Below are 23990 nucleotides of genomic sequence, written 5' to 3' on the forward strand. Positions count from 1 at the left end.
GTTCATAATGTCATCAATTAAAAATGGAACCATAAAATTTAAAAAATTGTAAAACACGAATCAATCGAAGTCGAATATATAGAATTCATAATCCTATCTGAATTAATATGTTATTGTTCATACGTAACACCTTATCACGTAACACCTTATCGAAATCAAAATTTTAGGGTTAACAGAGATAGAGCGTACTATATAAATCGAGAACTCATTATTGGATGGTGATTGGAATTGTTTATGGTGCATCAGACGGAACCGCCTGCTATGATGAACAGATCGAATGGAATTGGTATTATAGATTTGTTGTACAGGAAGCTTGAAAACCCCTAATTGTTAAAAACCCGTGGTAAGAGAGAATAGGAAGTATAGGTTACAGCTAATTGTTTCTAATATTCTAATAATAAATCCTTAATAAGTGATTTCTGGGTGATTGTGAAGGGACAGCTGTCCCATTGTATTATAGAGGTAAGATTGGTAGCTTGAAATAGATGTGGTCGTCTAAATAATTTTATTTAAAATGTCATGTAAATAGGTGTAGATACATAGGCAGAATCAATTCATAGGTGTCTTTTTCTATAAATAATATTACTTAGTTTTGTTTGTTTATATAGTCTTTTTTTTTCATGATTATGTTGAACTATAGGGATTAAGAAGTTAAATTCTCATTCATGCCAAAAATACAATTATTTTAATTTTAAATTTACATAATAATATATTTCTAGGCGATTTTTAAGAGTTAAGCGACATAATGTTTGATTAAAATTACATCAAAGTATTGTTTGAAAATAGATGTGATTGTGGTTTGTGTTATGACATGATGTTTAATATTGTATTATATAGGTATGATCAGTGGCGGATCTAGATATCAATTTCAGGGGTAACGTTCAAAAAAAAGTTTTTTATCGTATTTCACACAATGTAAACCAGGGTCGTGTCTGAGAATCGTGAAAATTTTTTAGACCGAAGAAGAAAAAAAATTGACCCTTAAATTAGTGAGTAATAGAGTTTAAACATTAAAATACACATTTTTTCAATATATATATATATATATATATATAATTAAAAAAAATTCAGGCCTATCGGAGGTCGGGCAGGGATCGGTCGACCACCCTACCCTGCCTCATAGTCGTCCTTGATGTATAGAAACACGATAATAAATACATTTGAACACATAGGGTGCAAATTTCTCCTATTCGGTTTTTGAAAGCTTGAATCGAGACCTTAAATCCTCTTCTTTTACTTTATCAAACGTTTCTCTTTCAACCGCATAAATTAAAGCATTGTTCAAATACTCATCACTCATTCGGTAGCACAAATCCGTCTTGATAAGTTTCATTTTGGAAAAACATCTTTCAACGGTTGCAACCAACCGGTAAAACCAACGCTAGCTTTAATATTCAATAAACTAAAGAAAAAGTGGTGTGCTTTCCCGTTTCGACCATTACACGAGCAAGGTCACACATTACACCCATTTCTGCAATTTATAATCTTCCTTTAAAGTGTGATAAAAGGTCGTAAGATCATCACTCGAAATACACCATCTTTCTTCATTACTAAAATCATTCGGACACATCTCATAAAATGACACTATCTTAGATATATCAAACTTAGAAAATGAATTGAAAGGATTTAAACCATACATATTTTCTAACAAACTATTTTCATGTTCTTAAATTTGCATATCCAAAACCATATATTAACAACTTATAGAAAAAAAAGGCAAAGATTTGGGATTTTATGGAAGCATGGTAAATGACTTTTAACTGGATTAACAATTTTTTTTAAATTAATGTGAAAATGGATTATTCATTGAAATGTAATGAGGAGCGTGATTAAGTTAAAAATAATAAAAAATAAAATTAATAAATATTTTTATTAAGTTACATTATAATAAGTGTGAACCCTAATGAAACTTTATAACATATTTTAATAATAAATGTTATGACTGTAATTTTTTTTAAAATTCTATATATAGTTTTATTATTTTGAATATAAACCATAATAAACACTTTAATTATGTACTAACCAACATGTAACACTAACGTAAACCCAATTCGTTGTATCTGTATAAAAATAAAATTAATAAGTTAATATAATATTGAAATTATGTAAATAATTAATGAAAACGATATTCTAGATTTCAATATCCTAATGATTTTGGAAAGCAAAAATAATGGAATGGGATTGAAACATATTTTTTGGTTTAAAATTTTGAATGCTTTAATTAAGTAACTTGTCGTACAAGACATATTAAATTAACTATATTTAAATGTATAAAAAAAGTATAACTCAAGTCATAAAATATATGTTTATGAAGCATTTTGGTCTGAGTTATAGAAAAAAAATATAAAAACTAAATATTGATCTTCTTATTGCTAAAACATTTTATACTGCACAAAAAAACCATATAAATAAATGATTAATTTCATATGTACCCTTACAAAATGACAGATAGTTCATATATTAAATCGTTATACATATGGATTATAGTTATAATATTCAACTTCAATGATTTAATGCTGAACACCAAGATATATATATATATATATATATATAGATAATAGGTAATCTCAATGTTTGTAATATTTATACAAAATATTTGGAGAAAATTAAGAAAATGCACATTTTCTTGAGTTAAAATGCATATGAGAAAATTAATTAAATCCAAATTTGAAACCAGTCTTATATAAAAAAATTATGCACTGCTGCTCGAATCTCAGTTTAAAAACAATTTGTAGTTTAAGTGTGTAACATACAGATCCAAATTCTTCGACAATGATGCACATTTATTTTCTTTATTTGCAATTACCCGTGACTTTAAAATTTTATTCTAACAAACCTGCAACTTCGATTTTTATAAATCCTTATTGTCTTATTTCAACATTAATGTTAACAAATGAAACGGTTATGATTTACATTTAATAAAAATATTGAATTCGTGTATTGAAATGACTTAAAAGATAAGGACCATATATTAAAATTGGTTGAAAAAAAATGTGAGGAGTGCTATAAGATTGACAAGTGGTAAAAGTGATAGTCTTTTATTAGAGTAGATAGATAGATGTAATATTTTAATTTTTAATTTACATAATAATATATTCTATGCGATTTTAAGACTTAAGCAGTATAATGTTCGATTAAAACTACATCAGAGTACTGTTTGAAAATAAATGTGATTATGGTTTATGATATGGCGTGATGTGTAATATAGTATTATAAAAGCATGATATGTTATGTGTAGGTAGAGTAAATGTAAATGACAATAGTTTTGTGAGAAGCATAAGAATAAATCCAGATGCTTGGTTCTAGGATATAGTAGTTGATATTAGTAGTTTTCTAAAACCGTATGGTATTCTATTTACGTGGCGTACTTTATTCTAAAGTCTTCTCACACTTATCGCAAAACAAATCATTTTTTAATGTAATGTAATGTATAGTTAAAAAAACATGACTGGTCTTGTGATTTGCAGATGTTTCATGCTTGACTCCCAAGGCTGAGGCAAGTAGCAAAAGTGAAGAAAGACGATTATTTTGAAAAGTATGAAATGATTTTATTGTATATGAACATAATAAACTAATCACTACATATAATTATTAAGTGTATAGTTATGTTACAAGTGATAATCCTAAAGTAGAACAGAATTTATCAATAGTCTTTTAACAATGTTAATATCGTGTCGTGTCTTGTGGGTGTAAGCAATTATGCGAATATGATATGATATGGTAAAGGTATGGTACAACATGGTATGATATGAAATAAAATTATATAAGTTGGGTTGAGATGATGTAATATGGTACTATGTTCACCCACCCAGTCCTGTGACCCGGACACGAAGCATCTAACCATAAGGATGTGAGATATGTAACCAACAAAAGAGACGACTCCATAGATAAAAATTTATGGGTATACCACTATTGATAATAAGCCATACTTGTGTCTAGAACTCATACTTGCAACTTCTTTATCAACTCAGCCTATCTATATAAAAAAAATTCCATTTCTTACCAACAAAGTGACTAGAGAGTAGGATTTTTGAATTTCGGATGTTTGAATTTCCAGGTCCCAAACCTGTCTAACTGCAAAAATCATTAGAAAAACACAAAATGTACCAAAACCTGACCAGCATGGCCTTGAGTCCAGATGCTCTTGCATTTTCGTCTTTTTGGTCTCAACACGGTCCGAAAACACTCCAACTCATACCCGTAATAAATAAAATTGTATCAACTACCGACCCCTTCTCGAAAACACAAAAGTATGGGGACTCAAATTGCCAATACACCTTAATACCAAAACCACCACATCACCTTAACCGATGATTCCTTCACTCGGTAGAACACGATGATATTCAACCATAAACAAATACACACCAAAAACACACACAAAAAACACGCACTAATCCGCCATAGCTAGATCTCTCTAATTACCTCACCTAATTTCCACAGGTTATTCATTATCACTTATAATTACCAAGTTTTGACCTAAAATGTTGAAGATCTGGTGTTAAATTGATTATAATCGCCATCTTTTTATGTTTAATTTACTTATTTCATTGCTGATTTGATTGATGATTTGATTGCTGATCTGAATTTTGGATTTCGAACCCTAGGTTTTTGTGGACCTGAGTTTATAGGGTTTAGGGATGATATTGCTTCAGTTTAGGTTATTTTAGTGTTTCTGTATTGATATCTGATGAGTTTTGTGATTTTTGTTTAATTTTTGGTTCAGTTTGTTGAGGGTGATTTGATTGGCGTTTGGCGTTTGGAGGATTTCGTTTGATTAGGCGAAATGGTTGGCTTCGAGATGGACGACTGGAAAAGTGAGTTTTAACTGATTTACTACTTTTTCTATATTGTTCTCAACTTCGCATTACATAATAATTTGATGATGTGAACTAGTGGACTTTTACAACTTGCTTTATATAAAATACATATTTACAATCTATAAAATTTGGTCTAATTTGTTTAGCCTTTATGTATATCTATTGAGGCTGCGATACAGTGTTTTTGTTTTACTTATCAAATAGATTACTTACCTACAGACATTAAACCACACAAGTAGAGTTAGGGCTGTAAACGAACCGAACGTTTGGCAAGAAGGTTGTTTATGTTCGTTCGATTAATAAATGAACGGATATGAACAGCGGATTTTGTCTGATTAACTAAATGAACAAACACGAACATAGGCCAGGTTTATTCATCCGTGTTCGTGAACGTTCGATAAGGCATTCGTTTGCGTCCCTTTATGTTCATTGATGATTGTGTGTTTATGGTTGCTCATTAAAGGTTTCTTGTTAATGACTATTCTAAGCTTATCATATAGAATTAAGCAAAGTTATTAACTATAAAACCAAATTATATTTGTACTATGTGATTAAGAGTTAACACATTAAGTTATATGCATTAACATATGAATGTTAAAAAATGCCAACACAAACTGGTAGCCAGACTGAACATTGTTTGTGTTCATTTGTGTTTGTGAACCGTTCACGGACAAGTTCATTTCTTTAATGAACGAATACGGAGAAATTTCATTTACAGCCCTAAGTACAGTACCTGATGATGATAGCATCCGAGTTTTATTTTCTTGTGTTACCACAAAAGAAAAGTTATGAAGCATAGAAAGTTGTTACACAAGCTGATTTAAGCCAACTGTAAGTACAAAAATATTATGGCACTTGCAAATTCTTGTACAAAGTTAGACTTGATGATCACTGAAATCTGATTGGAATTCAAGATCTGCAAGAGCATGTTATTCGTGTTTTATATCAGTAGCATATAATTAAGCTTATATTACATGTATTAAAAAGTCTGATTGGAATTCAAGAACTGTAAGAACATGTTATTCGTGTTTTATATCGGTAGCATATAATTAAGCTTTATACTACATGTATTAAATGTAGAAGTATTCTGTTTTTAATGAAACAGAGATTGGGCTGGGATTGACTGGATTTGGTGTTTTCTTCTCATTTCTGGGGATCATTTTCTTCTTTGACAAGGGATTACTTGCCATTGGAAATGTTGGTGTCTTTCATTGCTATCTCAGTTTTTTGCTTATTATTATAATTTTGTTATAATGATCAATTTATTGTGGTAATGAATCAGATATTGTTCATCTCGGGAGTGATAATGACAATTGGTGTCAAGTCCTCTTTGCAGTTTTTCATGAGACGCAACAACTTTAAGGTTTTCAACGCCTTGTTATTATTTGTGTCTTTTCTTTGTTATTATTGTTATTATTAATTGTGGGTTGAAATCTTGCACAGGGTACTATTTCATTTGGTATTGGCTTCTTCTTTGTGATAATTGGATGGCCTGTAATAGGAATGGCTGCAGAGGCTTATGGTTTCATTATACTATTCAGGTTCGTTAGATGTGATATCATGATCGGTTACATTTATACTGCTATAAGATTTACATTTGGTTGCTTACTATGCACCTTTTTGCAGTGGTTTCTGGCCCACGCTTTCGGTTTTTGTTCAGAAGATACCTGTTATTGGTTGGATCTTTCAACAGCCTTTTATTAGATCTGTATGTTTCTCCCACCCTTATTATCATTCAACGTCTTGGTATTTAACTGAAAGACCAATTAAGTTATTTGCTTGTTTTTCTTACAGTTCTTGGACCGTTATCGTGGCAAAAGGGCACCTGTATGAAATTCAATCTTGGGTTGGCCAAAAATGTTGCGAATGATGACATAAACATGTATGAAATTAAATGCAGGTTTTGAACGTTTGGTTGTTGTGGTTCTTTTATTCAGTTTGTTCAATATTAGATATCATAGTGTGTAAAGATCTCAAATGATTTGGATTTTTGGTCATAAATTTGGTATTTTGGTATGTTGTTGGGTGTTCAGCCAAACCGGTTATCGTTATAATATTTTATTAGAAAAAGAAAACCATCATTGACCTCATCCATTACTCATCTTTCCAAAATCTTCTATGGTATCAACTTCACCATTTCACATAATATATATGTTTTTGACTAGGGGGTGCTTGGGATTGTTTATTTTCACCAACTTATAATTTATTAATTTTTTGAAAGGTAATAAGGTGTTTGGGATTGCTTATATTGTAAGGAAAAGTTTTATAAATTACACTTTCATAACTTATTAACTCAATGAAAAGTTATGAGGTAAAACAAGGAATCTCAAAAACCCCCCTTAAATCAACGTGTTCAACCAAATTCATGGGAAATTGTATATGTAGATTAGGGTTGGAAAAGTTTCCACTTTTAAATTTCAATTTCATCAAAATGCACTCATTTTGATTTATGATTTAATGTGTGGCTAAATCCGAAAATTCATTTTTCTATGAATTTTAATACAAGGATGGAAACTGTGATTCCCTTGGCCCTACTATCAAGACACTACCACTGAACCCCCCATTCACCCCCCTCCCCCGATGCCAACGGGCATTACCCACTTGGAACCATTAGTTGAGTCTTTGCCTCTACTATCTTAACAAACTCAAACAAGTGTGCATTTCACAACTCATAACTTATGACTTAACGTATATTAAAATTCACATCGGTTAAGAAGTCGATTATATTACACTAAAATACCTAACACTACTTTATTTTATTGGTTTAGTGTCGATAATGTAATCTAACCAATATTGATTAAATGCACGTCAACTCATCCCCAAAACAAGGGGTTTTGTTGACCACTTAGTCATAAAATATATTTACTGTGAAATTAAAATCTTTTTTTTAATAACGGTATTATATTCACACGGCAAACTAGCATCAAAAAAATACAAGGAGAAGACTTACGTATTTAACAAATTAAACTTACACCAATTTGCTCTAAAATCAGGTGCAATATTGACTTAAAGGATCTGAATGACCCATACAAAAAGTAGAAGCGTGGCACGAAATATCTCAAGTGATAGTTTTTTTTAATTTTTTTATTTCAAGTATAATAACGAACGTAATGGAAGTCGACCGAACGTCAATTTTGTGTGTTTTCCGTTGTTTTAATTTTGGTGCAGTAACGAACATGACAGCAACCCAAGTTTTAATTTTGCGTAGACTCATAGCCTCAACTTCTGAGACCGACAACGCTATGATTTTACCAACGCCCGAGTTTACAAACCGACGCTACCTCATTGGTCCACCTCAATTTTTATATGTTTTCCGTTTTTTAGCTCCTGTACCGTAACGGAAACCAACCGAATTCGTGTTGAGTTACTGACTCAATGCCCAGGACCGATAACAACTGGATTTTATGACCGCCCGGGTTTACTAACCAAATAAACATCGAATATTTTAATTTTTTGTATGCTAATATTTTTATATGTTAACTTGGCCAATTTATTTATTTGAGTTTTAACGTTCAGGTTTTACCAACGGTGTCTATAATGTAACGAGCCTAACCAATAATGCCCATATTCGTGTCGACTCACTTTTGTAACGCTCGGATTTTACCATTACCCGATTTCAACGTTAGTATTTTAACAGCTGCCCCGCCGTGTTCTAGTTTATTATAATTAGAATTATAGAAATTGTTTATGTTTCCTAATTCTAGTCTATTTTGTTTCGTAAGTTTCACATAGTCTAAAACAAGACTTGGGAGACAAGGAACAAATATACAAACACTAATTCCATTGACCTGTCACGCGCATCTCACGTACAACTTTACCCTGATACGAGTCAACTCACCACGCCCTCACTCACCCATACGAACATCACCAACAACCAAACAAATCACCCCTCTCTCTCCCCAGAACCCTAATTAGTAACAAAACAAAATCAACACCTTCCAAACCCTAACTCCTCCTTCAATCAATCCAATGGATTCACAACCGCCCAATCTCTACGACACGGCGTCTCAGCCGGACACCGGCCACGACGACGCCTACACATTCCTCGAATTCAACACTCAAGACGATGACGATTTCGATTACCCCGAGTTTCACCAGCTCTCGCAACCTAACGCCGCCGTTAGATCCTCTCCGTCGTCCTCCGCCTGGCCTACGCCCTTAGACTCCATCTCCGTCGACAACACTAACGCCTCCGTCCTCGATCATCATTCCGATACCAACGCCTCTCCTGTTTCTGCCAAAGCCGCTAGAGGAAATAATAATAATCAGGCGTCCGCGGTTGATGCTCTAGCTGCGGGGATGAGCGGATTGAATTTCGAGGAGACGGGAGATGATGACGGTTACGAGTATTCCAAGGGAGATTTTATGGAGCACGCGTGTAGGTATTGCGGTGTGCAGAATCCGGCGTGCGTGGTGAGGTGTAATGTGCCGTCGTGCAGGAAGTGGTTCTGTAATTCGAGAGGGAATACTTCGGGTTCTCACATTGTTAATCATTTGGTAAACCTTATGTTAACGAATTGTTACTGTGTTGATTCTGCTGTATGTGATATGATATGTTACGGATTGTCGATGTTTTTTAGCTTTGATGCATAAATTGATTTGTTATTGTATGCATTATAATCTATTACAGGATTCCTATTTAGCAAATTGCCACGGCTCAATGTGTTTTTTGACTTTGATGAATTGCTGTATCTGTATGCAGTATAATCCGTTACAGAATTCTTAGTTAACAAACTGTCACTGCTCAATCTGCTTTTTAACTTTGATGCAATGTAATTTATTACAGAATTGCTATTTAACAAATTGTTTCTGCTTAATGTGTTCTTGTACGCATCGATTAGTTTGTTCTTGTACACAAATATAATTGGCTACAGACTTCCTATTTAACAGATTGTCGCTGTTCATTCTATATTTTTAACTTTGATAGATAAATTGATTAGTTTCTTGTATGCAGTATAATCTATTATAGATCTCATATATAACAAACTGTCACTGCTTAATGCACCTTTTTAACTTTGATGCATAAATTGATCTGGTCCTGCATGGCTGTATGCAGTATTATCTATTACAGAATTCCTATATAACAAATTGTTACTGCTCAATGTGCTTTTTTAACTTCGATCATGCATAAGTTGATTTGTTTCTGTGTGCAATATAATCTATTGCAGACTTCTTATTTAACAAATTGTCACTGCCCAATGTATTTTTGGAATCATTATTGGTCTATTTAGCTTTGATGCATGTGTTGGTTCTCACATTGTTAATCATTGTTAACTTTCGGTGTTTCATTATTTGTTCTGTATCATGTTGATTTGTTCTTTTATTCACTATAAGCTGTTACAAACTTCTATTAAATTCACAAATTTTGACTTCTCAATGTGTTTTTGAGTTGGTATTGAACTATATGCTTGTTTGCAGGTTAGAGCGAAGCACAAAGAAGTATGTCTTCATAAAGACAGTCCTTTGGGAGAGACGATTCTCGAATGTTACAATTGTGGATGTCGAAATGTTTTCATTCTGGGATTTATTTCAGCGAAGACAGAGAGTGTGGTGGTTCTTCTTTGTAGGGAACCCTGCCTGAATCTAAATTCCCTGAAAGACATGAATTGGGATCTGAGTCAATGGTGTCCACTTATTGATGACAGGTGTTTCTTGCAGTGGCTTGTTAAGGTTACCAATTTACTCTATAACTTTACTTAATTTATATGCTTGTGTTTGTATAATGCCATAATGGAGATACATAGTTTAGAACCAAGGATTTCTAAGTATGTTTTGTCATTTGTGCAGGTTCCATCTGAAACAGAACAGCTGCGGGCCCGCCAGATCAGTGCTCAGCAAATCAACAAGGTTGAAGAACTATGGAAGACGAACCCTGATGCAACTTTGGAAGATCTTGAGAAGCCCGGTGTAGATGATGAGCCTCAACCTGTAGCCATAAAGTATGAAGATGCTTATCAGGTTCTGATTTCTTGAGCTAGTTTACTTGAATTATGAAAATGCTTTCAAAAAACAATTTAATGCATTCGTCTTTAGAGTTGATGATCAAATAGTAATGGTGTATGTTTTGCTTTTTAATTTGTAGTACCAAAATGTTTTTGCTCCGCTTATCAAGCTTGAAGCCGATTATGATAAAGTAAGTTCTACTTTTATTGGGTTTTATTACGGTACAACTTTGTTAACGAGTTTTGAAATGTTTGTTATTTTGCTTTGCAGATGATGAAAGAGTCCCAAAGTAAAGACAATCTCACAATTCGGTGGGATATTGGTCTCAACAAGAAACGTGTTGCGTATTTTGTTTTTCCAAAGGTGCGTCATTCTCTTTATTCCCAATCACACAATTAGTTTATATTTTTTGTAAAATTTTATTAGCTTATAAGTTTGATATAAATCCAAGTATTGCTAAAACTGTAGGAAGACAACGAGTTACGTCTTGTACCTGGTGATGAATTGAGACTTCGATACTCTGGGGACCCCGCACATCCAGCCTGGCAATCAGTTGGACATGTGGTATGTGCCTGATGGCAATTAGTTGGCGTGCATTTTCTATGAGAACTTATGGGTACTTTTTTTGTTTCAGATAAAGCTAACGGCACAAGAGGAGGTAGCACTCGAGCTTCGTGCAAGTCAGGTAGTTAGTTATATATCATTATTATTCTGTCCTGATCTATGATGTGTTATAAACTTATAATTGTTTTTGTTGGTGACATTGACTTATTATGGTTTTATCTGTAGGGTGTTCCTGTTGACTTGAATCATGGCTTTAGTGTTGACTTTGTGTGGAAAAGCACAAGTTTTGACCGAATGCAGGGGGCTATGAAAAATTTTGCTGTTGATGAGACAAGTGTCAGTGGGTAGGTTATAAATTACATATCATTGGGTTACATGTAAACTTCTGCATGCATTTAATGAGTCTTTTCGAGTATTTTTAATTTGGATATTTTTATGCAGATATATATACCATCATCTGTTAGGCCATGAGGTCGAGATGCAAATGGTTCGCAATGCATTGCCTCGTCGTTTTGGTGCACCTGGTCTTCCAGAGCTCAATGCATCTCAAGTATGGTCTCTTTGTTGCACGCAAACACATGTATATACTAATTTTGTTATTTGTACATAATTAAGGGTTTGCTGCATTATTGATAGGTTTTTGCTGTAAAAAGTGTTCTTCAGAGGCCAATAAGTTTGATTCAAGGGCCACCTGGGACTGGTAAAACAGTTACTTCTGCTGCCCTTGTTTATCATATGGCTAAACAAGGTCAAGGACAGGTATTAACCTTTGCATGATGATATTTTGATGTTGATGACTGTGATGATGATTACTCGAACTTAAATATAGGTTTTGGTGTGCGCTCCGAGCAATGTCGCTGTAGACCAACTTGCAGAGAAGATAAGTGCCACCGGCTTAAAGGTATAACTTAAATCACTTATTTTTGGTGTTTGAAATCTTATTGTTAATACTAAGTATGTATAATCAGGTTGTAAGGCTGTGTGCAAAATCAAGGGAAGCCGTAAGTTCACCTGTTGAGCACTTGACACTTCATTATCAGGTTTGTTTGTCTGATAATGCTTCAAATTATATGCATTCATTACCTTTGCATGCTTCTTGTTTCTTAACAACTTGAATTTGTTTTTGTTAAAAGGTTCGACATCTTGATACGTCTGAAAAGAGTGAACTTCACAAGCTTCAGCAATTGAAAGATGAACAAGGTAAGAATCAACTGATTATCTTATTTCATCTTTGCTATATATGGACAAGTAATATGATCATTACATTTCTTTTTGTAACCTTCTGAATTATACAGGGGAGTTATCAAGCAGTGATGAAAAGAAATATAAAGCACTAAAACGGGCTACAGAACGGGAGATTTCTCAGAGTGCTGATGTCATCTGCTGCACATGTGTCGGAGCTGGAGATCCTCGGTTGGCAAATTTTAGATTTCGTCAGGTTGACTTGGAACCCATGATAACTATGCTTTTAATTAACTTTTAAGGTTATTTTTTGTAATTGCAAGTTTTTTTTTAACTTTATGTAGGTGCTAATCGATGAATCTACTCAATCAACCGAGCCTGAGTGTCTTATTCCCCTTGTTCTTGGAGCAAAACAGGTAATGTATTTACAGAAATTATACAATGAAGCTCTTTATGGTGGTTGTATGCTATTATGTTGTAATTGGTGTTGTTTGTGCTAGGTTGTTCTTGTTGGTGACCATTGTCAACTTGGTCCGGTCATTATGTGCAAGAAAGCCGCACGGGCTGGGTTAGCTCAGTCTTTATTTGAGCGACTTGTGCTTCTTGGTGTGAAACCTATCAGATTACAAGTACAATATCGTATGCATCCGTCACTTTCAGAATTCCCGTCTAATAACTTCTATGAAGGGACGCTCCAAAATGGAGTGACAATAAACGAAAGGCAGTCAACCGGCATTGACTTTCCTTGGCCCGTGCCAAACCGTCCCATGTTCTTTTATGTTCAGGTTTGCCCATTTAATCAATCCATTTATTAACGTAATGATTGGTTAGAGTTGCATAGCATATAACCGTATATCATCTTTTATTGTAGATGGGACAAGAAGAAATTAGTGCTAGTGGGACATCATATCTTAACAGGACCGAGGCTGCAAATGTTGAGAAAATAGTGACCACTTTCTTAAGAAGTGGTGTAGTTCCTAGTCAGGTATATATGACTATATTCTTTGACTTTCTGGGAGTTATAGACTAATAAGTTGTATATTATTCAGAATGGTATATATGATCATATTCTTTGACTATCAGGGAATTACAACAGACTAATGCTATATATTATTTTGATTGTTGTGTAGATTGGGGTTATAACACCATATGAAGGTCAACGTGCATACATTGTTAACTACATGTCAAGAAATGGTGCACTTAGACAACAACTTTACAAGGACATTGAGGTAAATTCACATTCTGTTTATTTTTTAAAGCATTAGTGAACATCAGATTTTTTAACTAGTTCTTTTCAGGTTGCGAGTGTGGATTCGTTCCAAGGGAGGGAAAAGGATTACATTATTTTGTCATGTGTGAGAAGTAATGAACATCAGGTTGGTCACTAGTTACTACATGATGTTGTATCTTTTAATTATTACATGGTTACATTATGTTTAACTAAATGATTTGTGTTTGTTTGGTTAGGGTATTGGATTTTTAAATGATCCACGCAGGCTTAATGTTGCACTTACTCGTGCTCGTTATGGTATTGTTATTCTTGGTAACCCTAAAGTTCTTAGCAAACAACCATTGTGGAATGGGTTACTCACACACTATAAGGTATTCCATGTATAATCTTTATTTTTGTTTATATATGTCGTATATGTAACTCTTTTTATGTTTTTAATAGGAGCATGAATGTTTAGTGGAAGGACCTTTGAACAACTTGAAGCAGAGTATGGTTCAATTTCAGAAACCAAAAAAGGTATTATTATTATTTATATTATTTTCTAGAATACGGTCGAGGAAAGGTGACAAATGTTTGTGGTTCATTTTGATGTAGATGTACAATGACCGAAGGTTTTTCTTTGGTGGCGGGCCTGGTATTGTACCGAACGACACCTTTGGATCAACAAACCCTGGTGCTGATAGAAGAAACAGTCGTTCTAGAGGTATTCTAGCGTCCAAACAACTGATTTTTGAATTTTAATTTTGTTTCTGCATATTTTTACAATTTTTTTTCTGGATCATTTACAGGTTCTTACATGCCACCTGGCCCACCTAATGGGGCTCATAAACCTGGTCTGCATCCCGCTGGATATCCAATGCCACGCGTGCCTATTCCATCTTATCATGGTGGCCCACAGCCTTATGCTATTCCAACTCGTGGTGCAATACACAGTCCATTTGGCGGTGTTCCTCATGTTCCACCACCAGGAAACCGGGGCTTTGGTGGCGGCAGGGGGCATGCGGGTCATGTTCCTCATCAACAAGGCTCACAGCAGCCGATAGGTGCAGGAATGGGGTCTAGTTTTAACTTCCCTATGGAAAATCCAAATAGCCAGCCGTCACCCGGTGGTCCATTATCTCAGCCTGGATATGTTTCTAATGTTAGCACTTTTACCTTTTTGCCCTTTTGACTTCTCTGGATTTAGGGTTTGTTCTTTGAAACTTCTGTTGCGTGTAACAGATGACTCAAGGCCCGAGTCAGGCTTTTCGTGATGGGTTTTCTGTTGGTGGCATGTCACAGGTATTATTATTTTTAACGGAAAGATGACTTCCACACATTTACATTTATAGGTGGCAAAATGGGTATGTCAGGTCAAACATGTTTTTTAATGCGCTAATCTTGTTTTACATTGACAAAGCAGGATTTCTTGGGTGATGATTTTAAAAGCCAAGGATCACATGTTCCATATAACATTGCTGATCTTTCCACACAGGTAAGTGTTTTCGAAGGCTAAGTTATATACTTTTTTCTAACAAGTTTATGAATGTAATGATTGACGATTTTTGTTTCAGGCTTCTCAAGGCGGTTATGGTGTGGACTATGTTACTCCGGCCACCCAAGCCGGGTTTCCTGGTAGTTTTCTGAATCAGAATTCCCAAGCTGGATTTTCTCGTTATGGTGCTGGAAATGATTTCATGTCTCAGGTTTGTACAGTGACTTTTAATGTCTAATTGTCACCCGTTGCTAATATATTGGTTAGGCGTTGCAAAATACGGTGGGGGTTGAATAATGCGGTTTTTTAATTATGGGTTGTTTAGATGTTGCAAAGTATTGTCAAATGGCATGTTTGACTGTTTGGTCAAATGTCTAAAATACCCTTTCGAGGCATTTTCTGGGCACAAATTTAATCCATCAATATATTTGAAAACGGGTAAATCTGGTATGAACATGTTGTGTGTGTTATTACAGGACTACATGGGCCATGGTTCACAAGGCTTGTTTACACAAGTCGGATTTAAAGATCCATCACAAGATGATTCTTCACAGGCCCACTTCGGTGCTGACCCCACCTCTTCCCTTCAGACACAGGTCCCGTTTCCGAATATTTAGTTTGTATACAATAAGTTGCTAAATGTGTCGTATTTAAATTGATATTTTTTTGCATACAGGGTGTGATGAATCCTCTATACTCCCAGCCATTCACGCATTACAACTCCCAACCGATGAACATGCCAGCTCAGCAACAACAGCAGCAGCAAACACAACAGGGGTACGGGTCCCACTACAAGGGTTAAGAGACGCTTTAAATCTTGTGAAGGGTTATACAATCAGCAACTTGATTTTCATCACTATAATATCTATCTACTTCCCTTAAAAGATACGACAGCAAAAATGAAAATAACGGCTTTTTGGAGGACATGGGATGAGATTGAACATGGTGAATCAAGGGCTGAGATTTGTCTGATAACCCCATCAGAGATTTGTAAGGAGGCACAATACATGGATTTAGTTTTGTTGTTGGAAGAGGAAACATGAAGCAAAGTGATGTCGTGCAGGGATATTCTTTCGGGCTATATATAATTATAATTGTTATTAGGGAGTGTGTTATCGTGCGAGTCTAGTAGTAATTAAATGGAGTTTTAAATAAATGATTGTGTAGAGAGGTTTAAGAGGTGTGGATTTGGCTTTATACATATGAATTGTGTGATTTGATACCATCATTTGTGACTCTGGAAAATCTATGCTTTACAAAATTATGTATGGATATGTTTTTGTTTTGTTCACTTCTGTTTCAAAATATAGTCTTCGTTTGTTTTATGTGGTATCAATTTTGGATGTAAGAAAATAACATATTTGGAAAGATTAAAGGCATCATTTTCTATTAACACTAGAAGTTATTGTAGTCTATTGATATAAAGTTAACCCTTTTTAAGCTACATGTATGTTTTTGAGGTTTTGATAGCGAGATTAAGCATCACAAGAGGAATTTAAGTGATTATTTTATTCATTTGTTGTTTTAAGTTTCTGGTTTATCCTTTTTATTGTTTTTGAGTTCGTATGTTTAGGAGTTGGTACCTTAAGCGTCAAGGTTATTTTATAACCAAGTCATAAAGTAAGTTTATTGTATCAGTATTATTACGTTTTTTCTGTTCGTTGTTTTCTTAATAAAAGTTTGTGTTCTTGATTCACTTGAAGTTAACAATTAATACATAATTTATTAGTTAATTGTGAACCAAATGTGGCGTGCGTTACATGTTACATTGAGAGATTTCCAAAAAAAAGCTACTATATCTATGGTGTGGTGACAAGTTTGTAAAATTGGCAAATGGTTGGTAACTTGCTATGAGAAATTAGGCAGGACTTACTACTACATAATACATTTATAGTGTTGTGACAAGTTTATTCGTAGAGACGTATTCATTTGGAGGATGATACATTTGTGTGTTAATTAGGGGCTTGGATATGTAGACTTTGCATGTTATTATCTTCACGTGTTGATGTATATATGTTTAAAGTATGCTATTTCTTCTGGAGCCAGGGGGCTCGCTGGCAGTAGCCCTTAGAGGTAAGTTTTACCTACATCCCACCCTCTAAAAACCCTACCGATAGCTTTTGTTGTTTGTGAAATTCACTGGGTACGGTAGTCATCGTTGATATGAGAAATTAGAGCGTCATTACTTGTATTCTTTTAATCCTTCTGAAAAACTCTGATTAAAAAGTAAAATTATTCTTACAGATTAAGGAGATGATACGTTTTACAGAAAGAATATTATTGTTACACATTCAAGGAGATGATACATTTTACAAAAAAAGAAAAGGTGAAGAATAATTAATAATCATCATGTGGGACTGCTGGCTTCCATGTGTAGCATTTGATGAGTCCAACGATAAACATATTTGCTTCCTCAGTGTTCAATGTTAGATCAAGTTTTTACAGCTTCGAATGATGTTTCAAGGGGCATCCGCCTTCAAAAGCTTGTTCAAGCACATCCTCCATTCTCTTGGCAAGCAGTATCTGTAAATGTCAAAAATAATTCAGATACCATTATATTCAACTTCGGAAGTCAAACTGCGCCCGTATTGAGTTTATAATAAATAGATTGACTTAAGTAGTCAAACCGTTAACATAATTACTCGTTAACAGAGTGACTGACTTTTCAAAGCATCATCGCACTCTGTTTGATCTCATAAGTCAAACCATAACAACCTCAAGTGTGCAACAGATAGTTGAAGTGGTTTAAATAGTCAAAACATACATGTTTCGCATGTTGTTTGACCGAAGTCCGTAAGGAGAGAAAAGAGCAGATTCTTTATAGAAAAAAAATCAAAATATTTGTCGATAGTTAATTGTTTACCTCAAGGCTTGCAAGAACTGCTGAAGGCACTTCTGCCAAATCTTTCAAATTTCTCTCTGGCAGAATAACTCTCTTAAGCCCATACCGGTGTGCAGCCAGCACCTGTTAAAAAACAGCAAAACCGGAATCAACTCGCTTATATAAATGTGAAAAAACGGGCTGGTTGGTAATGAGTCAAAACAAGTAAAATTAACCTTATCTTTGATACCCCCTACGGGTAAAACTAAACCGCGCAATGTCATCTCTCCTGTCATTGCCGTATCTGATCTGACACGTCTGCTACTGAAAAGAGAAACCAGTGAGGTGACAAGTGTCACCCCCGCTGATGGTCCATCTTTCGGCACCGCCCCGGCTGGAAAATGTATATGAACATCCCTTCCTTCTAGAAGATTACTCTCTTCTGCACTTGCCAAATTAAGCTCACTCGCCCTAGCTCTTACCTGCAATTTCCAGATTTTACAGTTAATTTAACCCTTTTTGGGACCCACGTTATATTAAAAGTTACAAAACTAAGAAAGATAAGATACCCATGTGAGTGCTATCTGGGCTGACTCTTTGATGACATCACCCAGTTGCCCGGTGAGGTGTAGATCCCCTTTCCCCGGAGTTGCTGTAGCCTCCACAAATTGGACTTCTCCACCAAACGCGGTCCAAACGAGCCCAACAGAAACCCCAGGAGTCACAACCCTCTCTGCAGCTTCTTTATCATCATACTTTGGAGGCTGCACTCATTTGAAAAAAATAAATAGGTTGAAACAGGTCAAAATAGGTAACGGGTTCAAACAATTTTTGAACTTACTCCTAGTACTTTTTCCAGCATTTCTTGATCAACAATCAACGGAGACATGATCCTGAACACATTTGAAAGTTCATGATTGTTGACACCCATTGGTATGACTTCCATCTCTACTTCACCCCCTCCTCCCTCAGCAGAGATTCTGCTCTCCAACAATGGTGAAGAAATCGGGTGGTTAAGTGGAAGGGCATTATGCTCCTGCTCTGCCACTGCTACCGCTGCTGCACGAGCTAAAGCCGCTAGCTTTCTCTCCAGGTTCCTTACACCAGCTTCTCGAGTGTACTGCTCAATAACAAGTTTCACCATTGCCTACAAAAAAATAACATGAATATATAAACTCTTAACTGGATAAAAAGCAAATTTAAGTAACTGCATACCTCGGGAAATTGAAGGAAATCGGAATTCAAGCCGTGCTGATTGAGGACTCGTGGGATTAGATGGCGCATTGCAATTCTAAGCTTCTCTTCAGAGGTGTACCCTGGAAGCTCAATGACTTCCATTCTGTCTAAGAGTGGAGGAGGAATTGGCTGTGCCCTATTTGCAGTGGCCACAAATATCACTTTTGATAGATCAAACGGAACATTTAAATAGCTTTAAAGTATAATTAAGGAATTCTGTATGGAAATGGATTGTTATAACTTGTAACTATTTGAAAGCATTATTGATATTATGTTACTTTTCTACAAGTATGATGGATAAATACAACTTGACCCATGCCAAAAGACCCGTTTTAACTGAAACCCATTTGACCCCCAGCCCATTTGCCACATCTGCAAAGAAATTAGTCAAGCCAAAAGGAATCCCATTATGCATATGCCACAATAACAGAAGCACGGACATGTGCTATAAGAATCTTAGGTAAGGATACTGATCACTGAATGTTTTGTTTTGTTGGGGGTCAAGAACCTCAAGCAGTGCTGATGCAGGGTCACCGCGAACATCGGATCCCGTCTTATCAATCTCGTCCAGCAACATAACGGGATTGCAAACAGCTACTTTCTAAAAGTCAAATCAACTAAAAAGTTAAAATAATATGCCTGGAAGAGAGATGACTAGTTATCATATAACAATATGTGCCCATCAATAAGTAAAAGTTTAAAAATGAAAAAAGAAAACGACAAATTCAGAATTCAAATCCACCTTTAATCCGTCAATAAGGCGCCCTGGCATGCTTCCAATGTATGTCCTCCTATGCCCTCTAATGTCAGCCTCATCCTTTACACCACCAAGAGATATCCTTATGAATTTTCTACCTAGTGCAGCAGCAATTGATGATGCCAAAGATGTTTTCCCAACACCTGGCGGACCCACAAAGCATAATACAGGGCTTCTGGCATCTGGTTTCAGCTGCAATTGGATGACTAAGTTAGTTACTTCCGATCACAGGTGTCAAAACGGGCGGGCTCATGGGATCAAAAAAGAGGATAATTTAATGCTAGTCCAAACGAGTCTTTGTTGGATTGGGCCAATCCATCAAAGTTAATTGTCCACTTTCTTGATTGTACAAAATATTAATGTATGAAATAAATATATTTAAAAAATAATTAAGTAAAGCGATTTAGGAGGTTTTAGGCATTTAAGAACACTCTGGGTGACCTGCACGACTCATTTGACACCCTTTTCAATTCTAGCTAAGTTTCAAAAGTTTATCCGTTTGACCCTTTGGAGATAAACTACAGCCCAAATTGAACCTTTTTAGGTAAATGACTGAAATTTCCACCTCTCACTCCAATGACCACATCAGCAGTACTACTAAAATAAAAATGAAGTAGATAGATGGTTAACCTTGCGAACCGCCAAATATTCAATAATCCTTTGTTTAACTTTGACTAAGCCATAGTGGTCACTGTCAAGCCGCTCTTTCGCAGCTTTTAGGTCTAACTCAACTTCTTCACTGGTTGTCTGCCATGGCAAATCAGCAAGAAGCTCAAGGTAAGCCCGAGAGCTATTGTAACCAGGTTGCTGAGGTTGCATCTTTTTCAGCCTCCTGATAAAGAAAAAAACATATTTCATCAAAAAATTAGATATATTAATTGCCAAGATTAGAAGCACTACCTTAATTCCCTCTGTGCATGCTTCCAGATATTTGGAGGCATTCCAGCATCTTGCATCTTTCTTTCGAGTGCAGCCACATCATCATCTTCATCATCATTGTCACCAAGCTCTTCTTTAATAGCCCTCATCTGTATATATTCAAGAATTACAAAAAACAAGTCTACTAAAAGCAGTTAATAATAAGAAAACTACCTGCTGGCGAAGAAGATACTCCTTTTGTGATTTAGATAACTGTCCTTCAACCTTTTGTGTAATCTTTTCTGCCACGCGAATAGACTGATACAAGTAATAATTGTGTCATCATAGAACTACTAGTTAGTTAGTTAGTTAGTTAGTTAGTTACATAAGGTAATAAAAATTAATATACCTGTAAATGCCGCTCAACTAACTCCGTGGCTTTTGAAAGCCTTACTTTTAAGTCAACAGAATCTAACATAGACAGTTGCTCTTCAAAGCTAATCTCAAAACTAGCAACAAATATATCAGCCAGTTTGTGCACAGGAACAGTTTCAAGAAGAGCTTTAGTTCTGCCTCCAGTTTTTTGTTTCTAAATCAAAATGTTATGCAACTGTTATAACATTATTTTTAAAGAAAAAGATATTAAACTACCATTTATTACTTATACCTGCTCAAGAACAGTAATAAGCTCCATAGCAGTTAGTTTGAACTGACGAGACAATGCTATGTAGTCTGCATCTTGTTCTATTTGCTCCATCTCTAATCAAGATTAGAAAACTGTTCACAAACCATTTTCATGCTTAATTTGAAACTTAAATCCACAATTACCAATTATGTAAACTTAAAACGCTTAAAGCCTGCATGAAATTCCAAAATATAATAATGTGGGATTGTATATAATACCGGATTTTGTCATGTCAATAGGAGAAATTCTTGCAGTAGTGTATGCTCCTCTTGTGTTGAGCTCCTGAACATTAAACCTGCTCAAACCTTCTAGAACAACTATGTATGTTACCCTCCCACTCGGTTTCTCAACTCCTCTTGATAAATGTAATGCGCGCGCAGCAACTCCTCTTTAAGATCAAATGAGGCATTAAACGTAATAATATCCGACAATTCATCATATACTATAGTCATAAAATAGCCAAAGCATACCTTGTATGCCAATATAAGGAGTCTTGTTGACTTTTCCCATCAGATTTGTTAGATTCTGATGATTGATTCTTGGAGACTTTATCACCTGAATCAGCCCCTAAAATTCAACAGGACCAAAAGTTAGTTGTTAGGTCACTGATCCTCAACTCTGTTATCTTCTATATTACTATTTATAGTACACAGAATAATTACAAAGGAAACCTAATCAAATGATACCTTCTAAATATAGTATAAGAGTAATAATAAAACAACAAACTCTAACTAATATATTTTCTTTAACAAAAACTCATAATCAATTCACCTTGTGTCACAACCGAACCAACTGTCATTGTTTCTGCAGCATCTCTAACCGGCACAATACCTATCAGTCCTTTCTCCTCCCTCTGCCACAGCTCTTGTTCCACCAATTTCACACTAAATTAACCACAGCATCAATTAATTCAATAACAAAATCATTAATAACTAAAATTATCATCTCAAACTTCAACTTTAATCAATCGAATTCAAATCACAGATAAAACAACATCAATTAACCGAATCACAAAATCATGCAGAACTAAAACTATCATCTCAATTTCGACTTCAATCAATCGGATTGATATCACAGATAAAACAACATCAATTAACTGAATCTATTATCTCTTCAATCAATCGAATTCAAATCACAGATAACTGAAACTATTATCTCAAGTTCAACTTCTATCAACCGAATTCAAACAACATCAGTTAATTGAATAACAAAATCACAGATAACTGAAATCATTATCTCAATTTTTCGACTTCAATCAGTCAATTTAAATCACACAGATAAAACAACACCAATTAATTGAGTCACAAAATCATGAACAGCTAAACTTATATCTCAATTTTCATCTTTCTTCTCGAATTCATGTCACAGATAAAACAACATCAATTATCAGAGATAACTGAAACTATTATAATCTCAATTTCAACTTCAGTTAATCGAGCACAACTCATCAACAAAACAAAACAATATCAATTAACTGAATCACGGATAACTGAATCTCAATTTAAACTTCAATTAATCAATCAATTTCAAATCAGTCAATCACAAAATCACAGATAAGTGAACGTATTATCTCAGTTTCAACTTGAAATCATCAATCAATTAGTTGAAGCGACCTTAGGTTTCAGAATTAGGTTAAATAAAACAGTACCTGGTGGGAGAAGTGCATTGAATCCGAATAATAGCGCCAGGTAATAATACTTTGTTCCGGAACGGAAGGATTCCAATTCGGCTCGGAAGCTCCACCGGTTCCACCATCAATTACCTGCCACTCTCAGTCTGTATGTATGATCTAACTAACGGAGTCTCTATATATATACAGAGGATTGAGAGAAGAATTTGAGAGTCAGACTACTGGCAGCTTTTGAGTTCCTTATATTTTTAAACACGGCTTTTTCTTATTTGTGTTTAGAAAAGAATAAAAGTTTGATTTGGGCGTTCTCTTAGGATTCATACTGCGTGCTATCACTTGGTAGCCGTTGTGGCGTCACAAGAGCAGAACTTTTTAGCGTAACACACGGTGGGACAAAGACCCGAGTGGGTTCGGGATCCGAACTGACAACCTCACAAGGCATAACTCAAATTTTTCATTATCAATATCCACTCAAAATGACACAAGTGAGGGATCAAATTTGCGAACCCAAACATTCCTCCACTAGACCACAAGTAAGAGGATTCATTAGATTTTTTTCTCTTTTCAATTATTGTAAATTTGTAACTATCACGCGATTAATATTATTATTATTATTATTGCATTAAATCCTTTTCTTTTTTATTTATTTATTTTTGTTTAATCTTAGTCGACTCTTTAAGTCATGGAGTAAAAAAAACGTGCATATATAATGTAGTTAGGTAGGGTGCGTAACCGAGTGGAGTTAAATGTGGAGTTGTCAAAACGAATTTTTTAAGAGAGAAAGAAATTGAT

At 34.9% G+C, this 23990-nt stretch overlaps 3 protein-coding genes across 4 annotated transcripts; 2 read left to right on the top strand and 1 right to left on the bottom strand.

Annotated features, from left to right (window-relative positions):
• The first annotated feature begins 4389 nt into the window (after positions 1 to 4389).
• LOC143535420 (vesicle transport protein GOT1-like) lies at positions 4390 to 6854 on the top strand. The gene is made up of 7 exons (XM_077029680.1): positions 4390 to 4440; positions 4724 to 4814; positions 5923 to 6014; positions 6100 to 6180; positions 6261 to 6358; positions 6444 to 6525; positions 6612 to 6854. The coding sequence occupies exons 2-7, from the start codon at positions 4784 to 4786 to the stop codon at positions 6648 to 6650; spliced, it is 423 nt and encodes a 140-aa protein (XP_076885795.1). The 5' UTR covers positions 4390 to 4440; positions 4724 to 4783; the 3' UTR covers positions 6651 to 6854.
• A 1911-nt stretch (positions 6855 to 8765) lies between these two features.
• Positions 8766 to 16265, top strand: LOC143535443 (regulator of nonsense transcripts 1 homolog). The gene is made up of 28 exons (XM_077029694.1): positions 8766 to 9314; positions 10236 to 10487; positions 10605 to 10775; positions 10900 to 10950; positions 11031 to 11123; positions 11229 to 11324; positions 11395 to 11445; positions 11550 to 11668; positions 11766 to 11874; positions 11961 to 12083; positions 12154 to 12225; positions 12293 to 12364; positions 12458 to 12524; positions 12620 to 12762; positions 12851 to 12922; positions 13007 to 13291; positions 13378 to 13491; positions 13637 to 13735; positions 13805 to 13882; positions 13974 to 14108; positions 14179 to 14253; positions 14332 to 14440; positions 14526 to 14878; positions 14959 to 15018; positions 15140 to 15211; positions 15291 to 15422; positions 15688 to 15807; positions 15888 to 16265. The coding sequence occupies exons 1-28, from the start codon at positions 8787 to 8789 to the stop codon at positions 16011 to 16013; spliced, it is 3777 nt and encodes a 1258-aa protein (XP_076885809.1). The 5' UTR covers positions 8766 to 8786; the 3' UTR covers positions 16014 to 16265.
• Positions 16266 to 17580: 1315 nt separating this feature from the next.
• On the bottom strand, positions 17581 to 23384 carry LOC143535441 (lon protease homolog 2, peroxisomal-like). Of its 2 annotated transcripts, XM_077029692.1 has the most exons (17): positions 23217 to 23384; positions 22340 to 22452; positions 22039 to 22135; positions 21787 to 21956; positions 21551 to 21642; positions 21293 to 21472; positions 21118 to 21201; positions 20926 to 21053; positions 20656 to 20857; positions 20011 to 20217; positions 19739 to 19869; positions 19248 to 19461; positions 18874 to 19179; positions 18602 to 18796; positions 18269 to 18514; positions 18075 to 18176; positions 17581 to 17734 (listed from the first exon to the last, which is right to left on the bottom strand). In XM_077029692.1, the coding sequence occupies exons 1-17, from the start codon at positions 23321 to 23323 to the stop codon at positions 17651 to 17653; spliced, it is 2658 nt and encodes an 885-aa protein (XP_076885807.1). In that variant the 5' UTR covers positions 23324 to 23384; the 3' UTR covers positions 17581 to 17650. The 2 variants fall into 2 exon arrangements, with proteins under 2 accessions (XP_076885807.1, XP_076885808.1); XM_077029693.1 differs by lacking the exons at positions 22039 to 22135; positions 22340 to 22452; positions 23217 to 23384 and having other exon boundaries at positions 21551 to 21660; positions 21787 to 21952.
• Positions 23385 to 23990: the final 606 nt, after the last annotated feature.

This window comes from Bidens hawaiensis, unplaced genomic scaffold (assembly GCF_021521415.1).
Source record: "Bidens hawaiensis isolate Kalapana, Puna unplaced genomic scaffold, B.hawaiensis_p1.1 tig00010472_1, whole genome shotgun sequence".
Taxonomy (NCBI): Eukaryota; Viridiplantae; Streptophyta; class Magnoliopsida; order Asterales; family Asteraceae; genus Bidens; species Bidens hawaiensis.